Source organism: Ovis aries, chromosome 2 (assembly GCF_016772045.2).
Source record: "Ovis aries strain OAR_USU_Benz2616 breed Rambouillet chromosome 2, ARS-UI_Ramb_v3.0, whole genome shotgun sequence".
In the NCBI taxonomy this organism is placed as follows: domain Eukaryota; kingdom Metazoa; phylum Chordata; class Mammalia; order Artiodactyla; family Bovidae; genus Ovis; species Ovis aries.
Window position 1 is genome coordinate 36734398 of NC_056055.1, and position 21674 is coordinate 36756071.

At 40.1% G+C, this 21674-nt stretch overlaps 1 protein-coding gene across 2 annotated transcripts in view; it reads left to right on the plus strand.

Moving 5' to 3' along the window:
* RASEF (RAS and EF-hand domain containing) overlaps nt 1-21674 on the plus strand; it is an 85710-nt gene that overhangs the window by 58532 nt on the left and 5504 nt on the right. For both annotated transcript variants that reach the window (XM_004004118.6, XM_042244845.2), the window contains 7 exons: nt 5803-6037; nt 6361-6498; nt 6615-6762; nt 8448-8529; nt 9968-10082; nt 14653-14772; nt 17891-17967. In XM_004004118.6, the coding sequence (XP_004004167.2) occupies nt 5803-6037; nt 6361-6498; nt 6615-6762; nt 8448-8529; nt 9968-10082; nt 14653-14772; nt 17891-17967 (915 nt within the window). The remainder of the gene's footprint in view (nt 1-5802; nt 6038-6360; nt 6499-6614; nt 6763-8447; nt 8530-9967; nt 10083-14652; nt 14773-17890; nt 17968-21674) is intronic.

The following is a 21674-nucleotide window of genomic DNA, read 5'->3' on the forward strand; positions in this document are numbered from 1 at the left end:
ACAGGGGAGCCTGGTGGGCTGCTGTTTACGGGGTCACACAGAGTCGGACATGACTGAAGTGACTTAGTAGCAATAGCAGCAGCATCACTGATAAACATAGATGCAAAAAAATCCTCAACAAAATATTAGTAAATCAAATCCAACAATGCATCATGGTCATACATCATGATCAAGTGGATTCATCCTAGGGATGCAAGGATTTTCCTGTTTCAATGTGATATACCACATTAACACGTTGAAGAATGAAAATGATATAGTCATCTCAATAGATAAAGAAAAAGCCTCTGACAAAATTCAGCAGCCATTTATGATTTGAAAAACTTTCCAAAAAGTGGGCATAGAGGAAACACACCTCAAAATAATAAAGGCCATGTATGATGGACCCACAGCTAATACCATACTCAACATGAAAAATTGAAAGCATTCCTCTAAAATCAGGAACAAGGCAAGGATGCCCCCTCTTGCCACTTTTATTCAGCATGATTTTGGAAGTCCTATCCATAGCACTCGGAGAAGAGAAAGAAACAAAACAAATTCAAATTGAAAAGGAAGAAGTGAAATTCACTGTTTGCAGATGACATGAAACTATATATAGAAAATCCTGAAGATGCTACCAGAAAACTGTTAGGTTCATCAATGAATTTGGTAAAATTCCAGGATACAAAATTAATTTGTATATTAATTTAATTAATGTAAATTATATATTTCAAATTTGTAATATTATAATATTATATACAAATTTGTATATTTGTAATTTATGTATTAATTTTGTATCAATTTAATAGAAATCTGTTGCATTTTTATACACTAACAATGAACTATCAGAAATTGAGATATTTTCATTTATCATCTCATCAAAAAGAATAAGAATACCTAGGAATAAACCTACATAAGGAAGTAAAAGACTTGTCTAGGAAAACTATAAGACAGGGATCCCCAACCCCAGTCTGTAGCCTGTTAGGAACCTGGCTGCACAAAAGGAGGTGAGTGGCAGGGGAGCAAGTGAAGCTTAATCTGTATAGCCACTCCCCATCGCTCACATTACTGCCTGAGCTCTGCCTCCTATCAGATCAGCAGCGGCATTAGATTCTCATAGGAGTGTGAACCCTGACCCTAAAGTCAAGGCAAAATATCCTGCGGTTGCCACAAAATAGAAATAAAGTGCACAATAAATGTAATGTGCTTGAATCATCCTTAAACCATATCTCCCACCCTGGTCCATGAAAAAATTCCCTTCCAATGAAACCAGTCCCTGATACCAAAAGGCTGGGGACTACTGCTATAAGACACCAATGAAGGAAACTGAGGATGACACAAGTAGATGGAAACATATACTGTGTTCTTGGATTGGAAGAATGAATTTTGTTAAAATGACCAGTGCAATCTACAGCCAGTGCAATCCCTAACAGTGTAATCCTTAACAAAATACCAAAGGCACTTTTCACAGAACTAGAAAAAATAGTTTCAAAATTTGTGTGGAAAGACAGGGCACCCTGAATAGCCAACATCATCTTGAAAAAGAATATCAGAGCTGGAGGACTCATACTCACAGACTTCAGACTATGCTGCAAAGCTACAGTCATCAAAACAGACACATATATAGATCAGTGGAATAAGATAGAGAATCCAAAAATAAATCCATGCACTTACAGTCAATAAATCTATTACAAGGAGGCAAGAATATACAATGAAAAAAACACAGTATCTTCAGTAGCTGTCCTGGGAAAACCAGATAGCTTTATGTAAAAGAATGAAATTAGAACATTTTCTAACACTATATACAAAAATAAACTCAAAATGGATTAAAGACCTAAGTGTAAGATTAGTACAGTTCACTTCAGTCTCTGTCATATCCAATTCTTTGCGACCCCATGAATAGCAGCACACCAGGCTTCCCTGTCCATCACCAACTCCCAGAGTTCACTCAGATTCACGTCCATCGAGTCAGTGATGCCATCCAGCCATCTCATCCTCTGTCGTCCCCTTCTTCTCCTGCCCCCAATCCCTCCCAGCATCAGAGTTTTTTCCAATGAGTCAACTCTTCGCATGAGGTGGCCAAAGTACTGGAGTTTCAGATTTAACATCATTCCTTCCAAAGAAATCCCAGGGCTGATCTCCTTCAGAATGGACTGGTTGGATCTCCTTGCAGTCCAAGGGACTCTCAACAGTCTTCTCCAACACCACAATTCAAAAGCATCAATTCTTCGGCACTCAGCCTTCTTCACAGTCCAACTCTCACATCCACACATGACCACAGGAAAAACCATAGCCTTGACTAGATGGACCTTAGTCGTCAAAGTAATGTCTCTGCTTTTGAATATGCTATCTAGGTTGGTCATAACTTTTCTTCCAAGGAGTAAACGTCTTTTAATTTCATGGCTGCAACCATCTGCAGTGATTTTGGAGCCCAAAAAAATAAAGTCTGACACTGTTTCCACTGTTTCCCCATCTATTTCCCATGAAGTGATGGGACCAGATGCCATGATCTTCGTTTTCTGAATGTTGAGCTTTAAGCCAACTTTTTCATTCTCCACTTTTACTTTCATCAAGAAGCTTTTTAGTTCCTCTTCACTTTCTACCATAAGGGTGGTGTCATCTGCATATCTGAGGTTATTGATATTTCTCCCAGCAATCTTGATCCAGTTTGTGTTTCTTCCAGTCCAGTGTTTCTCATGATGTACTCTGCATATAAGTTAAATAAGCAGGGTGACAATATACAGCCTTGACATACTCCTTTTCCTATTTGAAACCAGTGTAAGATCAGGTACCATAGAACTCATAGAGGAAAATGTAAGCAGAACATTCTGATATAAACCATAGAATCGTTTTTGGATCTGTCTCCTAAAACAAAGGAAATAAAAGCAAAAACAAACAAATGGGACCTAATTAAACTTACAAGCTATTACACAGCAAAGGAAACTATCAGAAAATCAAAGACAACCCACTCAATGGCAGAAAATATTTGGAAATCATATAACCAATAAGGAGTTAATATCCAACATACATAATATCCAACTCATACAACTTAACATCAAAAAAGCAAACAACCAAATTTAAAAATTGGCAGAAGAACTGAATAGACATTTTTCTAAAGAGGATGCTAGTGGCCAATAGGCATATGAGAAGATGCTCAACATCACTAATTATCAGGTAAATTCAAATCAAAACCACAATAAGATATCACCTCACACCTGTCAGAATGGGTATCATCAAAAAGAACACAAATAACAAATGATATGACCCAGCAATTCCACGTCTGGGTATGTATCTGGGAAAAAAAAAAAATTCTAAAAGATACATGCAGCCCAGTGTTCATAGTAGCATTACAATAGCCACAATATGTAAGCAACCTAAGTGTCCATCAGCAGATGAATGGATTAAAAGGATGTAGTGTGTATATATACAGTGAAATACAACTCATGCATTTAAAAAAAGGAATGAAATTTTTGCCATTTGCAGCAACATGGGTAGACTTGGAGGACATTATGCTAACTGAAATAAATCATACAGAGAAAGAAAAATACTGTATGATTTCTCTTATATGTGGAATCTAAAAAAATGCAACAAGCTAGTGAATATAACAAAAAAGAAGCAGGTTTACAGATATAGAGAACCAATTAATAACTACTAGTGGGGAGAGGAGGAAGGAGCAATATAGGGGTAGGGTAGTAAAAGGTACAAACTATTAGGCATAAAAAAGCTTTAAGGATATATTGTACAACAGAGGGGATATAACCAATATGTTATAAAAACTATAAATGGAGTATATAACCTGTAGAAATTGTGAATCACTATATTCTGTGCCTATAATTTATATAATAGTATACATCAATTATACTTCAATTAAAATGTTTTAATCAAAAGCATCTTGTAAATTTATTTTTATTTATTGCTTTTGTGTCCTTATTGGATTTTAAGTTGTATATTTGTTTTAGTTTTGTGTTTTTTCTAAGAACTCTAAAATATATAACTTGTGTTATATTTTTACATATTTAATCGTAATGAAAATATTCTTCAGGCAAAAAGACTAGTTTACTTTTGAAAGGGTATGTATATAAGTTGAGCTTGAGAAAGTCTGCCTGTGCTGCTAAGTCACTTCAGTTGGGTCCAACTCAATGTGACCCCCTAGACGGCAGCCCACCAGGCCCCCCCGCTCCCTGCAATTCTCCAGGCAAGAACACTGGAGTGGGTTGCCATTTCCTTCTCCAAGGCATGAAAGTGAAAAGTGATAGTGAAGTCACTCAGTCGTGTCCGACTCGTAGCAACCCCATAGACTGCAGCCTACCAGGCTCCTCCGTCCATGGGATTTTCCAAGCAAAAGTACTGGAGTGGGTTGCCATTGCCTTCTCTGGAGAAAGTCTGATCTATACCTATATTTTTAATTTAGATTCTGTATAAAGGTGTCTTTTCAATCAGGATTTTTTTCTCTGTCATTCCTAATCAGAAATACAAATAGGTTAAAAAAAATGTTCTGACTGATCATAACGTGGAGCTGATTTTTATATATTTCATTATATTATAATGAAACGGTTTCTTTAGGTTTCTTACAGCTTGACCTAAAATCAGTGTCAGAAGGAGAGTTTCATAAAAGATGACACAAATTTAAAAAATGTACACACATTTAGCTAAGCAGATTGAGATATGGTGAGAAATTCCTGTCCCAGGAGAAAGACTTTATAATTGAGCAACATATTTACAGAAAGTTAGGTGATTAAATTACCTTTTTTTAGTTAATTTTAAACATTTGCTAATAATACCAAAATATTTTTGACTTCTCAGGTTTACATGGCATATATTTCTGTAAAGATTACCCTTTCTTGTCTAAGAATATTCATTGAGAATATTTCTCATATCTGGAGATCTCTGTTTCCTTCCCATTTCCTCTTTCTGATGATATCATATCTAGTGGCTAGTATGGTTCCCGATGTGTAGTAGGGGCTAAATAAGATGTTACTCTTGTTTTCTTTCAATATAAATTTAGATACTTAAGGGAATCAAATGGAAAAGCAAAATAAAATGAGAAAATGAACATTTATAAAATATTGGAGTTTCCCAAGTAGAAAGATCCATAGAAGTCAGGATTTCTAGTTTTTCTATGGTGCACCTTCTTAGGAAACCCCTCCCATCAGAGTCTTTCCAGGCATGTCAATACTTAGTGGCAGAAAACTCATCTCATATGCAAACCATTCCAGGGTCATACATTTCTAACAGCCTGTCATTTTTCACCATGTTGATTAGAGATGTGACTCCTGGAAAAGTTTATCAGTTGGCCCTTAGTGTTAACTCTTCCAAGTATTTGAGGAGAGAAGAAACAATTACAACTTAAGCCAAGTGCACTGAATCATTTCTCAGACTGGAGGGTTTTAAGTCTCAAGTCACAATAGAGATATTATCCGGAAATGAACACACTGTTCAGAATATGGTCCGATCACATTAGAATAAAAATGTTCCCATGTTCTGTATACGTTTTTTGTTAACACAACTTAAGATTGCATTTACATCCTGGACATTCTGATTCTTTTTGTATAAGGATGGTGATTTTTTTAAGTGACTTCCTTTATTAAATGTTTGACTTGATTTAAATGTCTTTATCGTAATCAATTGTTGCATAGAATGAACTGTTTCTTTGAGTTTTTTATTTCCCCTGATGCTTAATCATGGAATACATTACGCTCTTGGTAAGAACAAAAATATTGGTCTTGATTGCGTTGCTGTCTGATTCCATTTCTGTCTGATTCCATTGCTGTGTCATCTTGAGAATCACTGGCCCTCAGGTATAGCAGTCCTCTCCTTTATTACCAGATCATCCCGCTGTTCCTACATGGATGAGGACTGTGACTCGCTGGCCCTCTGTGATCCCATGCAGAGGATGAATTGTGATGTTGACAGCCTGCCCGAGAGCTGCTTCGACAGTGGCTTGTCTACCCTGCGAGATTCCAATGAGTATGACTCGGAGGTGGAGTACAAGCACCAGAGGGGATTCCAGAAGTCGCACGGCATGCAAGAGAGCTTTGGGGGTGATGCTTCGGACACGGATGTAAGCCCTGAAGTCACTGCTTCAAGTCCTAGGCCTGCTCTCCTTTCTTCCACAGAAATACATATCCCACCCTGTTTGAGCTTTTATCTGTCAGAGGCAGTGTTTTAAAGGTTGTACATGTGAAACATAGTTGGGAGAACATTTTTCTCTACCAAGTTAGGGAAAAAGGAAAATAGATTTCCTTTTGTGGCCGCTCTGTTCCCTAACAGCATTGACTGTTGATTCAGCAGCATATTTTTCTTCTTTTTATTTCACAATGTACGTGTGTAATGAAAGACTTTCTTTGTTTTTTAATGACCGACTTAAAAAAAAAAAAAAAACAGGTTCCTGATATAAGGGATGAAGAGACATATGGCTCAGAAGGCGTGGCTTCCGTCCTGAACTGGAAGCCCCCAGAATCTGCTAGTGAAGGCAGTATCATTAGCTCCTCAAGAAAGCCCATCTCTGCGCTTTCACCACAGGTACGTGGTTTCAGAGGCACTTCTCTTCATGAACACTCTTCATGTTCATGTCATATAACTTACTAGGAAGAAAGCAGGCACTGCCTTTGTCACCCACTGTGGCTTCCTTCCCCTAGACAGACATGGTGGATGAAAGCCATAAATCTTGCAGCTCGCAGAAGGCTTACAAGATTGTGCTGGCCGGGGACGCTGCAGTGGGGAAGTCAAGTTTCCTCATGAGACTTTGCAAGAATGAATTTCGAGGAAACACAAGTGCTACCCTGGGTATGGTTCTTTTTCAGAGGATAATGGGAAAATGACCTTCCTTAGGTTGATTCTATTTTCTTTAGGTACTATATTCACAGACCCAGAGATCTCTCTCTTTTCCCTCTGTATAATACATATGTACATATGTGTGTCAGTGCTCACATGTCCTCTATAGAGTAGTCCTCTGCTTTGGCCAAGGCCTAAATTTCGGAAAGGAAGACTAACAAGGGACCGAGGTATCCGTTAACAGGGGACTAAGGTATCTGCTTACCCAGTGAGATCAACCAAACCAATTTTAATGCCAGAGATGATGGATTCATTTATTCAGCAAGCACTTCTGGAGTCCTACTGTGAGCCACGTACTGTTATAGGCACTGCTTAGTCGCTCAACTGTATCCGACTCTTTGAGACTCCATGGACTGCAGCTGCCAGGCTCCTCTGTTCATGGGGATTCTCCAGGCAAGAGAATCCTGGAGTGGGTTGCCATGCCCTCCTCCAGGGGATCTTCCCAACCCCTGTCTCCTGCATTGCAGCCAGATTCTTCACTGACTGAGCCACCAGTGAAGCCCTACAGGCACCACAGATACACAGTAAACAAAGCCAGCTAGATCCCAGCCCACCAAGAGGGAAACGGATGAGAAACACATTTTAAAAACAAGGTTTGGGAGAAGTGACCTTTGGCATAGGATGCCCAGGGAAAGCCTTTCTGATCAGGAGTCACTTGATGTTGATGAAGTGATCTTACTGATGGCCAGTTTGTCATCATGGTCAGAATTAGAGCCGAGTGTATGTTCCCTCCCCTCCCTCACAATGGAACACATGAATAATACCTCTCAGAACAAGGAAAAGTAGTCTCCTCATTTCCACATTTGTCTAATAGTAAAAAGAAGTTGAAGATATGCAAATTATCATATATTACTATTCTTTATCTGGGCTTCCCTGGTGGCTCAGATGGTAAAGCGTCTGTCTGCAATGCAGGAGACCCAAGTTCAGTCCCTGGCTTGGGAAGATGCCCTGGAGAAGGAAATGGCAGCCCACTCCAGTATTCTTGCCTGGAAAATCCCATGGACAGTGGAGACTGGTAGGCTACCATCCATGGGGTCGCAAAGAACTCTTATTTTGATAACCAGAAACCCTAAAACAGATTGGTTACCCTCTTCACAATGGATGTCTTTGTAAATTTATGGTACTGTTAAAACCCTTCAAGATAACAAAGCTGAAAGTTCACTTCAATTTGAGTCATAAAAAGCCTAAAATATTTGGTTCAGTTGCTAGAGCACCTGGCATATATACACACCATATACATGTACGTATATACATATGCATACACACATGGATATACCTGCATATATAATACATATATATGTATATGTATATATAATACATATATATATACATAGGCATATTTGTGGGCATGCACACACATAAAACCGAGTCCATCTAATTACGTGAACACAGAACATAGATTTTCCTTTTGTCCACAGATTAAATCCTTCCCCAAGCCAGCCAACCTGTGATATGCACATGTGGTCTGGCTTATAATTACTATGTGAAGGTCACTCTCATTGAAAGCCAGGTTCTTTCCTCTCTCTCACTGAACTTCACCCTACTGGCTTTTGTCTCATCTAAAGAGGGCTTGAAAAGTAAAATCCAATGGAACTATTTACATCATGTTCTCCATGTTGTCTTACCTTCTTTTTCAGGAGTTGATTTTCAAATGAAAATGCTGATCGTAGATGGAGAACGGACAGTACTGCAGCTGTGGGATACAGCTGGCCAGGAGAGGCAAGTGCTTTCCCCAGAGCTTTGAATTCTGCTGGGGTTTGCACGGACAAGCCTTGTAGGACGTTCGGTATCTTTTGTGCTCATGATAATATAGTTCTGATATAGTGTTAGAATTTTAAGAATGCTCGCTTTTTTCCACATCCTTTCTTTCTTCACTCTTCCATCATCAGTCATGTGAGTCCCTCTAAACTCCCTTTGAACTGGTGACACATTGGGGAAAAGAGAGTGCCCTTTCCTAATGAGAGAATGTCGGTGAGGCAGCACTCCTGAAAGTGGCAACAGTGTGAGCAGCTGGGGAGCTGGGGCACCAGAGAAGATGGAGAAGAAGACCTGGCAGCTCCTCTGTTCAAGGGAAGAGACGCAAACTAAACAGTAGAGCTGCGTATGGCGACACCCTCTCTGTCTTTCATTGCTGATGGACAGAAGTGTGAAGCATAGGTCTTAATCTTATCTCTTTGGCAACAGACTGAATCTGGTTGTGCAGCAAAAAAGTTTGGCGGTACCTGCCAGCCTCTGTAACAGAGCACCACTCAGAGTATTCAGATTCAACAGTAAACAGTAAACAGACACACACAAATACCTGCCCACACAGAGCTCATATTTTCTAGCAGCATTTTAAAAAACGTGCCCTATTTAAGATCTTGCAAAATATTATACTTGGTTGAGTTAGGACATATAGATTGAGGTGTGCTCTTCCCTTGGGAAGCCCCCCACACCCCATCTGTGTACCCTGTGGTGTTCCACATGGTTGGGTCTTCTTCCAGCCACCCACAGTAAATACTTCCTACCCACCACCCAAAAAGTAGTTTTCTTGGATGTGCCTCTCCTTCCATATTTCTCTGTGTTGGGTTCCAGTAGCTTGTTTCTGGGGCTGACAGTTTTAGAAGTTATGCTCTCAACTTTGTCCTGACTATGCACTGGGCTTTGTAGACTTTCTTGAGATTGTTTGGTGGAGGAAATGATTGACTTTTCTATATCACTAGCGCAGATTCTTCTCCTGTTACCTTTCACTAGGTCATTCTAGGCCTCTGGGATGACCATTTCACAGAATTACGTTGCCTGTAGATTCTTCTCAATTGGGCTTGGTTTTTCTTTTTAATATATTTATTTATGTATTTATTTGCTGCATCGGGTTTTAGTTGTCATGCAGGATCTTTCATTGCAGCACACCGACACTCTAGTTGTGGCACAAGGGGTTAGCAGTTTTGCTTAGACTTAGTTACTCTGAGGCATGTGGGATCTTAGTTCCCTGACTAGGGATCGAACCTGTGCCACCTACATTGCAAAGCAGATTCTTAACCACTGGACCAGCAGGGAAGTCCCAAGGCTTGCTTTAAAGATGAGGGGTTGGGGGAAAGTGAGCATAAAAGAGATGAAGAATGAGGCAACACCAAACTGACTGACTGATTAGAACTGTTACCCTCATGCTTTTCTCCAGATTCAGAAGCATTGCCAAGTCTTACTTCAGAAGAGCAGATGGTGTTTTGCTGCTGTATGATGTTACGTGTGAGAAAAGCTTTCTTAATGTACGAGAATGGGTAGATATGATTGAGGTAAGAAATCAAAACACACAACAAAAAAATTACATGGGAGAGTTATAGGCTTGATCTCAGGAAATGCTGTTTCTCCTTTGTAAAAATGAACTCAGAAACCATTGATCTAGGCTCTCAGAAAGAACTGGATGTGGGAGGCAGTGTTCCTCATAGTACTTAGCAGCACTGGTCTCCTCCTTAGTAGCGGGCCAGTTCCCATAGAACCAAAGTGAAGTCTCTCAGTCGTGTCCGACTCTTTGCGACCCCATCGACTGTAGCCTACCAGGCTCCTCCCTCCATGGGATTCTCCAGGCAAGAGTACTGGAGTGGATTGCCATTTCCTTCTCCAGGGGATCTTCCCGACTCAGGGATTGAACCCGGGTCTCCTGCATTCCAGGCAGATGCTTTAACCTCTGAGCTACCAGGGAAACCAAGGACACTAATAAAGTGAGCTTCTGAGTGGTGGTGGGAGAGGGGGAAGTCCTGGGTTTTAATATGATCAGAACCCGATTGGCAGCAAGTGAAAATCCAGACAACCCAAGGAAAAGAGGTTCTCACAAACAAGAGGGTGATGGAGCTGGGTGTGTAGTGTGACTGGAGGTGTAATAAGGGCTTCCACGTGCGCTAGATGTATAGGTGAAAGCACACCAACACGTGTGCTAGAAGTATAAGTGAAATACCATCACCACCTGGCACCACCCAGTCCAAATTCTATAGGAACCGTGTTCTCAACCTTCTTCCGATAGAGATTTGGGTCTTTACATACCCAACGTACTACTAACATACTAGTTGGTATTTTAAACGTGTGGTTACTATCTATGCTTTCTTTTGCTCAAATGAGATGGTGTCTTTCATCTGAGGAGCTTTCATATCCTTTGTTTCATGGTCAATAATTTTTTAAAGTAGGAAACTATTTTGACCACAGTTAATGTTCTGCCAACATTATTAATCACCATTAATCACCAAAAAACCTACAGTTCAAGCCATGATTCAGTGTAGTCTCTTGGAAAAAAAAAAAAAAAAACCTAGTGGCTAATACAGTTTTTCAAGTATGTCTGTGATCTATCATTTTTAACAGGCATTAAGTGCAGTGGTGGCTGAACAGAGAACTGATTGCTGTCTGATCTCAAATCAGCCTCTAGATTCTTTAGTTGGGCCTGTTTCATACCCTGTAAAATATGTTCTCTTTCTAACTAAAATATATGTTCTCTTTCTAAGACGTAAGAAATGACTGGCTGAAAAATGGCAATAAGACTCAATGATAAATAAGCATTTTGCTCAACTGAAAAATCGTGACTGAAAATTATATATACATCAAAAGCATGTTGACATTTATGTAGTATTTTTATTTCACAAAATTTTCTACATGTTATATTCACCTCTGTAACGTATCTGAGAAAGGAAGTAAATGTCTTGTTGTCCTCACTTTTTATGAGAATCCCGAAGCATAGAAAGTGCATGACTGGCTTGTAGTCATTTGGAGGCTGGAGTGGAAGGGAGAATTCAACTTCCTGATTCAACACTGGTTGTTCTTTTGATGAAGCTCCAGAATGAGCAGCAGGCTAAGAAAAACTCCTCCAATATCAAGAAAGGATCTCCAAGGTAGTTAGTGCCTAGAGGAGAGGCATCTACTCAAGGGGACAGAGGAAGCTCTGGGGAGACCAACGAGAGAAGAATGGATAATCCCAACTAACTCACACACAGATATTTAAGGTCTATAGCAAAACTGTTTATTGTTGAAACTTTTGGACTTGATCTCCCTTTTAAGACTTTGGATTATACTCAAGACTAGGAGGCACAGAAGGCAGGGTCAGCCATAGGGTTGAAAAAGCCCTATGTGACGTTACGGCCTATGCCAGGTGCCCTACTGCCATAATTTGCTAGGTAAGTAAGCACCTACTTGCCGTAAGTGATTCATTTAGCTATTGGTGTTACCTTTCATAGGGTCGGAAAAGAGAGAAAATTGTATTCAAGATGAAATATTGAATTTGTTACTGGAGAAAAAATGAGATGCCACTTGGCATTTGACTTTGACTTATCTCAGTGAGTCTTCACCATGGCTCACCTTTTCTCATTTGGGGAAATTCTGTTGGGACAGTTTATATGGCCACTATAATATGGGTCAAAACTAACAGTGAGATAGTTCAGATGCGTGAAAGGATTGGGAAGCAGTGGAGTGTCAGTGGTGAATGGATCCTCTGAATTAATAATTAATATATTTCACCTGAAAACCACTAGGTTAGAAAATCTTAAAATTATGGCCATTTACCTGTTATTAATAATTTGTTGATTGGATATTTGGGTAAAAGTTGAATGGAGACACTTAAGACATGAAATCTCTTTCCAACTTCTACACATTCAAAAATATTTTGGGCATCCCTGTTTTGTGCACGTATTGGCAGTATATCCATTAAAAAGGCCCTACCCTTTGGAGCTTGTATTCTAGTTCAGTTCAGTTCAATTCAGTTGCTTAGTTGTGTCCGACTCTTTGCAACCCCATGAATCGCAGCACGCCAGGCCTCCCTGTCCGTCACCAACTCCCAGAGTTCACTCAGACTCATGTCCATTGAGTCAGTGATGCCATCCAGCCATCTCATCCTCTTGTCGTCCCCTTCTCCTCCTGCCCCCAATCCCTCCCAGCATCAAAGTCTTTTCCAATGAGTCAGCTCTTTGCATGAAGTGGCCAAAGTACTGGAGTTTTAGCTTTAGCATCATTCCTTCCAAAGAAATCCCAGGGCTGATCTCCTTCAGAATGGATTGGTTGGATCTCCTTGCAGTCCAAGAGACTCTCAAGAGTCTTCTCCAACACCACAGTTCAAAAGCATCAATTCTTCGGCACTCAGCCTTCACAGTCCAACTCTCATATCCATACACGACTACAGGAAAAACCATAGCCTTGACTAGATGGACCTTAGTTGGCAAAGTAATGTCTCTGCTTTTGAATATACTATCTAGGTTGATCATAACTTTTCTTCCAAGGAATAAGCATCTTTTAATTTCATGGCTGCAGTCACCATCTGCAGTGATTTTGGAGCCCAGAAAAATAAAGTCTGACACTGTTTCCCCATCTATTTCCCATGAAGTGATGGGACCGGATGCCATGATCTTCCTTTTCTGAATGTTGAGCTTTAAACCAACTTTTTCACTCTCCTCTTTCACTTTCATCAAGAGGCTTTTTAGTTTCTCTTCACTTTCTGCCATAAGGGTGGTGTCATCTGCATATCTGAGGTTATTGAAAAGGCAACCAACATAAATAAATAAAATGAATGATAGGAAGTGCTAGATGTAGAAGCAAAACAAGGCCAGGATAACCGGCCTTATGGTGAGGCGGAGTGCTGCAGGTGGTGCAGTCAGGCGGGTCAGACTAGGAGGTCATATTTGAGTCAAGACTTGAAGGAGGTGCCGTTACTTACCCATGTGGCTTTGAGAAGTCTTGGCTGGCTTAAGTGAATATTTGACTAATGGCTTCCATACGATCATGAGCAGTTCCCCACAGAATGCAATTACTTAACACATTAATGGGTGGGGTGTCTAGTCTAGGGGAGGGCTTTTCATTTCCTTCTCTCCTTTGCTTTTACTTCACTCTGATGCATTCTGTTGGAGGAAAATGGTCAGAAGAGAAAGGAAGTATAATTTTAGTTTCAGGGCTCATTTTTGATGCTGTATCAGGTGTGGCACCAAAGTGGGTGAGCAGCCGGCTGTGTTTAGGCGCTGCAAAGAATCATTTCCCCACGTGTCAGTCACCACTGCTGCTTCGCTTGTTTAGGAGCCAAAAGGCTGTTTCTCTAGTCACATAAGTCTTCAGTTCTCATCATAGTCTGCTGAGGGCGCCTTACTGACCCCTTCATTTCAGACAGGGAAATGGAGTCAGAAACAGGAAGAGACTTGCTGGACTTCACGCAGTCACAGCCGGTGAGCAGCCAGGTGGTGGGAGGAGGGGAGTCTCAAACTTACTTCTGCCTCTCACATCTTCCAGTCAGCCAGCCAGCTCCTCTGTGAAGGCCACGACATGTGCACACGCTAATTGGGGAGCATTATCCTGAGAAACTGGTGCTTTGAATGATTGCTTATCAACTCCTCACAAGAAATATGTTGATCTTTAGGGCCTTTGTATTTTGCTTTTGTCGTAAGCCAGATAGCAGTGAGTGTGGAGCTTTCAGACTCCTTTTTTGTCCCCTCATAGCTGAGGGAATATTTGTGTGTTTTGTACCTGGGGTAATGAAGCCGGCTTGTTATCACCTCTGTTTGGAGTGAAAATTATAGCAAATTATGTGAGCACTACAGCTAAATGTAACTCTAGGTGATGCGTCTTGAGTTTGTATCGGTTTCTGTAGTGGCAAGGATGATGGAGTCATTTGGACCTCGGCCCTCACCCTTAGAACATCTTATTTAACCTCTCTGAATTTCAGTGTTCTGGTCTGGAAATGGGGAAAAGTCTGTCTCCTTTTAGGGATGTTCTGGAGTTTAAAGATATTGTCTGTACACCATGTGGCACACAGGGGGCACTCAGAAAGGCAGCTGTCGCTGTCATCATCCTCGTAACCTGTCCAGGGTTTCATGTGTGTGCCGTTTTTTCTTTTCTTCATGGCAGGATGCAGCCCATGAGAGCATTCCTATCATGTTGGTGGGAAACAAGGCTGATCTTCGTGACGCTGCTGAAGCAGAGGGACAAAAATGTGTCCCAGGGTACTTTGGAGAAAAACTGGCCATGGTAAGAGTAAGAGTGGGTCCAAACTAGAAGGGGTCTTTCACTTTTCTCTACGTGTGCTGAAAGGGGTGTTTGACAAACCTCCACTCTGTCTGATGGGTCTTCTGTCCTTACACAGACAGAATTCCCAGTGCCCCCTATCCACCCCATGAACGTAAATAATTAACTACAAGAATTAAACCCCCTGTGGGGATAAAACAATCATGTGATCATTTTCCCCGCTGAATATCAGTGACAAAGAGGAGGCAAAATTCTCCCGTCTTCTTCCTCACTCTTCCCCAGTTCCTGGAATCCTCCTCTAGTCCTGGGATCCAGGTAAAGGAATAAGAATGGGTGTCCTGTTTGGAAAAGTTGACTTTGGTTCCACAGGGTCACTGTGCCATGGAGCAGCAGATGATGCAGCGTGTCACCTGGGTGACAGGGTGAAGAGAATTGGTAGACATGTTCTCTTTTCTAAGATTTGTACTCAGTTGGAATAGTATAAAATTATTCTTGGTTGTGCATTTGTATAAGGAATGGGCCTCATTTCTGTTCAGATTACTGTTGTGGGCAGTGCTTATTCTCTTATCACTGTCATTGTGTCAGAATGCTTCGTGGCCCTCTTATGACTTGTTTTACCCAAACAAGGAATCAGATGGCCCTTGGGTCACATAAGTTCTTACCATAACAGTCTCATACTGTCTGTCATCATCAATGAAAAGACTGCTCTATAATATAAACAAGTGATATTTTAAAAGAAGTTTCAATTTCCCTATTTTAAGTTGGAATTGTTTCTTATTTTAAATGGTATAACTGTGAGCCAAATATGATAAACATTAAAACTAGACAATGAAATACAGACAAGATCCATTCAACACATATTTAATTGTATTTACCAAGTGAAAAGTACTTTATTGTGAGCTGAGCAAAGGGTATAGAACAAAAGAGACCATCCTTGCCCTCACATAGTTTACTGTCTAGGGGAGACAGACATTAAACCTATGTAATCCACTCGTCCCCCTAGAGAGCCATCACTCCTGGCCGCATGCCAACTTTATTCCTTCTCCAAAATTTCTTATTGATGCCCCAAGGTTTGCTTACTTACTATGCATCTCATGTCCGCCACCCTCCTGCATCCTCAAAGGCCATCTCTATTTCACCCAATAACATCCTGACTATGAAATTCAGCAGCAGCACTACCCATTTCTACTAGAAATAAGATTCATTTGGGGAATTATTCTAGCATTTCTGTGGATTGAGGGGGTCATGAGTAAAAGTTTCACAGTAACCTTTCCCCATTGTTTGGTTGTTCCTTTCTCCCTGCTCCAGAGTATCTATCACATCCTCTCCCAGTCCCACACAGGAACCAGGTAAACCACACCTGGCCCCACAGCACACACAGTCCTCCTTTCCGAAAGGAGTTGTTTCCAGCTTGTTAGACAAAGACACACTTCATCAATTACAATTGTAGCAAGTGCCGTGCTGGAAAAATACGTCAAGAGGTTTTGTAATAGGAATTCCTAATGCCGACTTTTTCAGAGTTAGGAAACACTTAATCTCAACTTCAAGGATGGATTACCTAAAAATCGAAAAGGTAGGTAAAAGTCAGCCTGGTGAAGGGGGTTACTAAGGATATAGGATAACCTAGGTAGTGGTAACAACAGGTGCAAAGGTCCTGAAAATGAACACTCAGTTGTGTCCGATTCTTTGCGACCCCATGGACTGTACAGTCCATGGAATTCTCCAGACCAGAATACTGGAGTGGGTAGCCTTCCCTTCTCCAAGGGATCTTCCCGACCCAGGTAGCAAACCCAGGTGTCCCACATTGCAGTCAGATTCTTTACCCACTGAGCTACAAGGGAAGCCTGCAAAGGTCCTAAGGTGGGAGAAAATTTGGAGCATTGGAGAAATAGAGGGATGGCCAGGGTAACTTGAGCGTTGTGAGGGAGAGTGGCCACTGGTAGAACTGAGAGGTTGGCTGGGGCCCCATACAAGCATACCTAGGCCTTGTCAGCCAGGTAAGCATTTCAATATTGCTTGTAAGGGATGGGGAACATCAGAAGGTCTGAAGCAGAAGAGTGATAACAATCAATGACCGTATGTATAACCACTGGGAGGTTAAATAATAGAGGACTAGAAAATGTCCTTTGGTTTTAGCAACGCAAAGGCTGCTGAATGTCAATAGAAAAGGACGATAGTGTGAAGAGGGGTGTGTTAGCTGCTGGCCTAAAGGAGACATACTTCTGATGGACATTTAATTCCTGTGTGGTTAGCTTAAGCTATCATTTTTGTCTCTCTCAAGTTATTTGATAGAGAACATTTGGTGGCATGTGTGACTCTTGGATATAAGAACCTTAAACTATGAAATTTTGTATAGTGGGATGGGTTTTTTTTGGGGGGATACAAAATAAAAATTCTCTGATTGGGTGGAATATTATTCAGCCATTAAAAAGAATGAAATAATACCATTTGCCACAACATGGATGGACCAAGAGAGCATCATACTGAGTGAAGTAAGTCAGACAGAGGAAAAAAATTATATGATATCCCTTATATGTGGAATCTAAAAAGAAATTATACAGATGAACTTAGTTAAAAATCAAAAACAGACTCACAAACTTGGAGAAGGAACCTATGGTTGCCACGGGGAAGGTTGGGGGAAAGGGATAGTTAGGGAGTTTGGGATGGACATGTACACACTGCTATATTTAAAAGGGATAACCAGCAAGAACCTACTGTATAGCACATGAAACTCTGCTCAGTGTTATGTGGCAGCCTGGATGAGACAGGGATTTGAGGGAGAGTGGATACATGTATATGTATGGCTGAGTCCCTTTGTTATTCACTTGAAACTATCACATTATTTGTTAACTGGATATACCCTAATAAAAAATAAAAAGTTTTTTTAAAAAATTCTTTCAACTAGGAACTGTTACTGGAATAACTAGGCTCATATGTGTTTTTTTTTAAAGTCTTAAAACTTTGAATCCAATTACTTAACTTATTTTTAGCATACTCAACAGGGGAATATTTTTATTTTATTGATTTTAAAAGTGAACATTCCAGGAAACCTAATCAAAGCCTTCATCTAATTGTATATACATATATATATATATATATATATATTTTTTTTTTTTTACAGACCTATGGGGCATTATTTTGTGAAACAAGCGCCAAAGATGGTTCAAATATAGTGGAAGCTGTTCTCCATCTTGCTCGGTAAAGTTTTGCCTTATATTTGGAAAACTGAATGTAGGATTGAATTTTCACTTAGCTTCTGTATGTGTCAAATATATTGACCATAAAGTGAATCTGTATTGGGGAACACTGTCTTGTCTTTCAGTAGTGGTTGGAGAAACCGTTTTTTAAAAAAACTGGTAATGCTGCTTGTTCCCTGTGAACATTGGGAAAATACTTCTACTGCCAAACAAAAGCAGGTGCACCTGAGATGTCATTGACATTTCTGCAAAATGTCACCACAAAGCTAACAGTTGACATGTATGAATCATTTCCAGGAACCAGATTTTAAACACAAGAGACCATTATGAATATAACTATTATGACATTTTCCAAGGTAAAGGAAAAAAATTTCACAAAGCAAATTGTATATCATGCCAGTTGGAAACATTTTGTTTACATTCTTACCCAGGTAATTTTTAAGCTTAGACAATGGTGTTAATAATAAATAACATTCTGGGATGTGGATTAGAATGAAAACTGCATCATTGAGGAACTCGGATTTAACTGTATTTCAATCTTTGCAGTATTCTTAGGAAATAACAACGTTTTCTGTTAGACTTATTTCTTCTGCTAGTTTTCTGCCACAAGTGAAAAGATGATTCTTTACTGCTCTAACAGTTTAAATATTAAAAAAAAGAAAAATATATAAAAACGTGCATTATCAAAATCCAGCCAATGAACTTTAATTGCTGACAAAGCAAAACCACTTTAGGCATGTAGTTCTTTTTCTGATCATTTGTGAAATTCTGGTTTTTATAAGAATTTCAACTTCAGTAGAATAAAGGGCTCAGCACTACCTTCACCTCAGGTAGGAGGTGCTACATTGCTGCCCCAGCTTAGCAGGAAAGGAAGCTGTAGCTAAGGCGCTCTGCGTGGCTGAGGGCTTCTGCCCAGCACGGTGGAGGAGTGTAGTGTCAGGAGGCTCAAAGTCCAATCTTAAATCTGCCCCGAACAGCTGTGGAGTCTTGACTAAATCCAACATTTCTAATCTGTAAAATGAGGGAAGGGGCTAAAGAAAATGATCCATAAGGCTTTCCAGTCCTGACAGCCTATGAGTCCATAGATAAGTGTGTTGAGTCAGCCTAGCAGCCACCCTGTTTACAATGTAGCTTTACTTAAAACAGCTATGTGCAGAAGCATTTTGATAACAAGGTCACTTCTTGTGAATCACTCATCAGAGAGCTTTTTAAATTGTTGTTGAGACCTCTAGGTTACTTATGTTAACAATATGTTAAATAGGAAAATTATAAATAAAGCAAATCTGTAGAGCCTTTAATTTGCTTTATACCATGTCATCTGATTGTTTGTCAAAGTACCAAGTCTTAAATGAAAATGGTTTCGTTTCCACCAGTAAGATTACTTTAAAAAGTTTTACAGCCTTCAAAATATTGTGTATAATGCAAAACATTAAATTCTTGACTTGATCTCATAAGATAGTTCCCATAATTCCATTTCGTACCATGTCATGTCTTAAAACCTGAACTAGAAAAGTTTATGGATTTGCACTGTCTGAAACAGTGTTTGTTTTTAAAGGGAGGCCATAAGTGTTTGGTTAACAACCTGGATTCCTTTGCCTTTTCTTGAAAAACCTCTCAATCCCAGGAAAAGTCATTCCTAGAAATTCAGTTTCCCTGTAGGGCTGACAGGACGTTCATTCCATCTACTGTCCATCAGCACGTCAGTCTGCCACCACTAGAGCCACAGGCTTTAAACATTTTGCAATCGATTCAAGTACAACAGGCATCAAATTGGTCAGTGGCCTGAAATTTGAGAAAAACATAAAAAGCTCAGGCTGATATATTAGTTCAGCACCGTTGCTGAACCCACTGGGTGTAAATCTGTCCATAAGACTAATTCATTTAAAATGCTGTTATGCATATGGCAGTTTGGGGTGAGGTGATATAGTTTTCCCAACCTTAAACCTGTTTTAGATGTTTGGAATTATATTTTCCTGATTCCCTTAAAGTGGGAGTGCCTGCATTTTGAGTAGATTTAAGGAAACTGAAGGCCAAGTGAAAAATACAGCCTGTTTTTCTCCCTTAATATTTGCTTTCAAGGTTCAGTAATGTCTGCATTATTATGAGTGCTCAGCATGAAGGCCTTGTAGAGATATCAGGGTATGTAAGATAGGCTGTGCAATTTAAAATTAGAGAAAAAAAAAGAAAAATATGATCAGGCAGCCATATGATACATAGCTGATAGGGGCCTGTTGGACCTCCCAGAAGAGAGAGATGTGAGTTGTCTTGTGAAGATACTGTGTTTACTGTACCCATTGTACAGATAAGAAAACTGAGAATTAGAAAGCTTTATCTGCTTGCTCAAAGTGACACAGCTACTAACTGGCAAAATTAGGACTTTGCGCTACTTTGAATCTCTGATTTGCCTTTTAAATGCTGGCAATTTCAGGATTCTATTTTGCACTCTCTTGCTCTTACTTTCTCTGCCTAATATCTTCCATCCCCGTGGTTCCTAAAACTGTGTCTAAGACAGTGACTTCCAATTTCTGTATTTTTAACTCCCATTTTTTTAACTCCCATCTTTTTTAAAATTCCATGTTCCCACCCACCAACAAATGGAAATTCCGTAGGTCTGACTGACCCAACATAGCTAAATCCTAATGTGTTTTTTGTAAAATTGTTCTTCACTCTATACTCCCCTTTTCAGGAAACTATTAACATTATAATAATTAAAAAACAAATAGTAACCTAGAGTCAGTCTTGACTCCTTCCTCTTTCTTCATCATCTGCCTCTAGTGGGTTCTGAGGCCCTAATGAGTCAGTGACCTCTCTGCACTTTTTCTTCAGTCTGTCCATATTCTTTCTCTAATCAGGGTGATCTTTGTAAATAAAAATCCAATTAATACTTTCCTGCTTGCATGCCACATTGGTGTCCGACCTACAGCAAAGAACCCAGTCTCTTTTAGCAAGTGCCTAACAGTCCCCCAGAGCCAGATCTCAGCTACCTTTCTGTTCACATCTCTTCTTGCTTCCCAAATAAATGATAATCTCTAGACACAGCAAACTTTGCCTCCAGTCATGGCCAGGTTCTTTTATTCCTCTTTGTCTCTTTGTAAGCTGTTCCCTGAACCTGGAACCTCCCTTCCTCTTTAAATGAATTCCTATCCTGCCAGTAGGTTGGCTCCACTGTGCTTGTGTGTTAGCAGCTTTCAGGACCTGGTAACGATTTATTTAGAAGATACCTGGCTCTCTCTCAGAGCTCACTAGTTGAGGATCCCAGAGCCTGGCATAAGTCGGACACTTGTTGAATGACCCAGTGGTCAAGCTTTTGGATTTGGAAGCTGTATTAGTTTTCTGTTGTCACTGTAACAAATTCCTGCTAACCTAGTGGCTTAAGCAATACAAATATAGTTCAGGAGGTCATAAATCTGAACCAGGTCTTACAGGGTGTTATGGGTTGAACTGTGTATCCTCCTTTTCCTGAGTCTTTGTTTCCTCATCTGTGAAGACAGTGATGCTCACCTGTCGTGTGACAGTGTGTGTGTTGTAATAAGGACTTAAGTGAAAATGTGTAGCATAGCATTTATTAACTGGTCTTCAGCAAGAACTAATTTCCCTTTTCTTTCCTACTCAGGTGCAGTGGTTTTCAAAGGTTAGCACATCAGCTCCTTCTGGGGCTGTGCTGACCAGTTTAGTGGCCACTATCCACTAGAAGTGTGGTTATCCAAG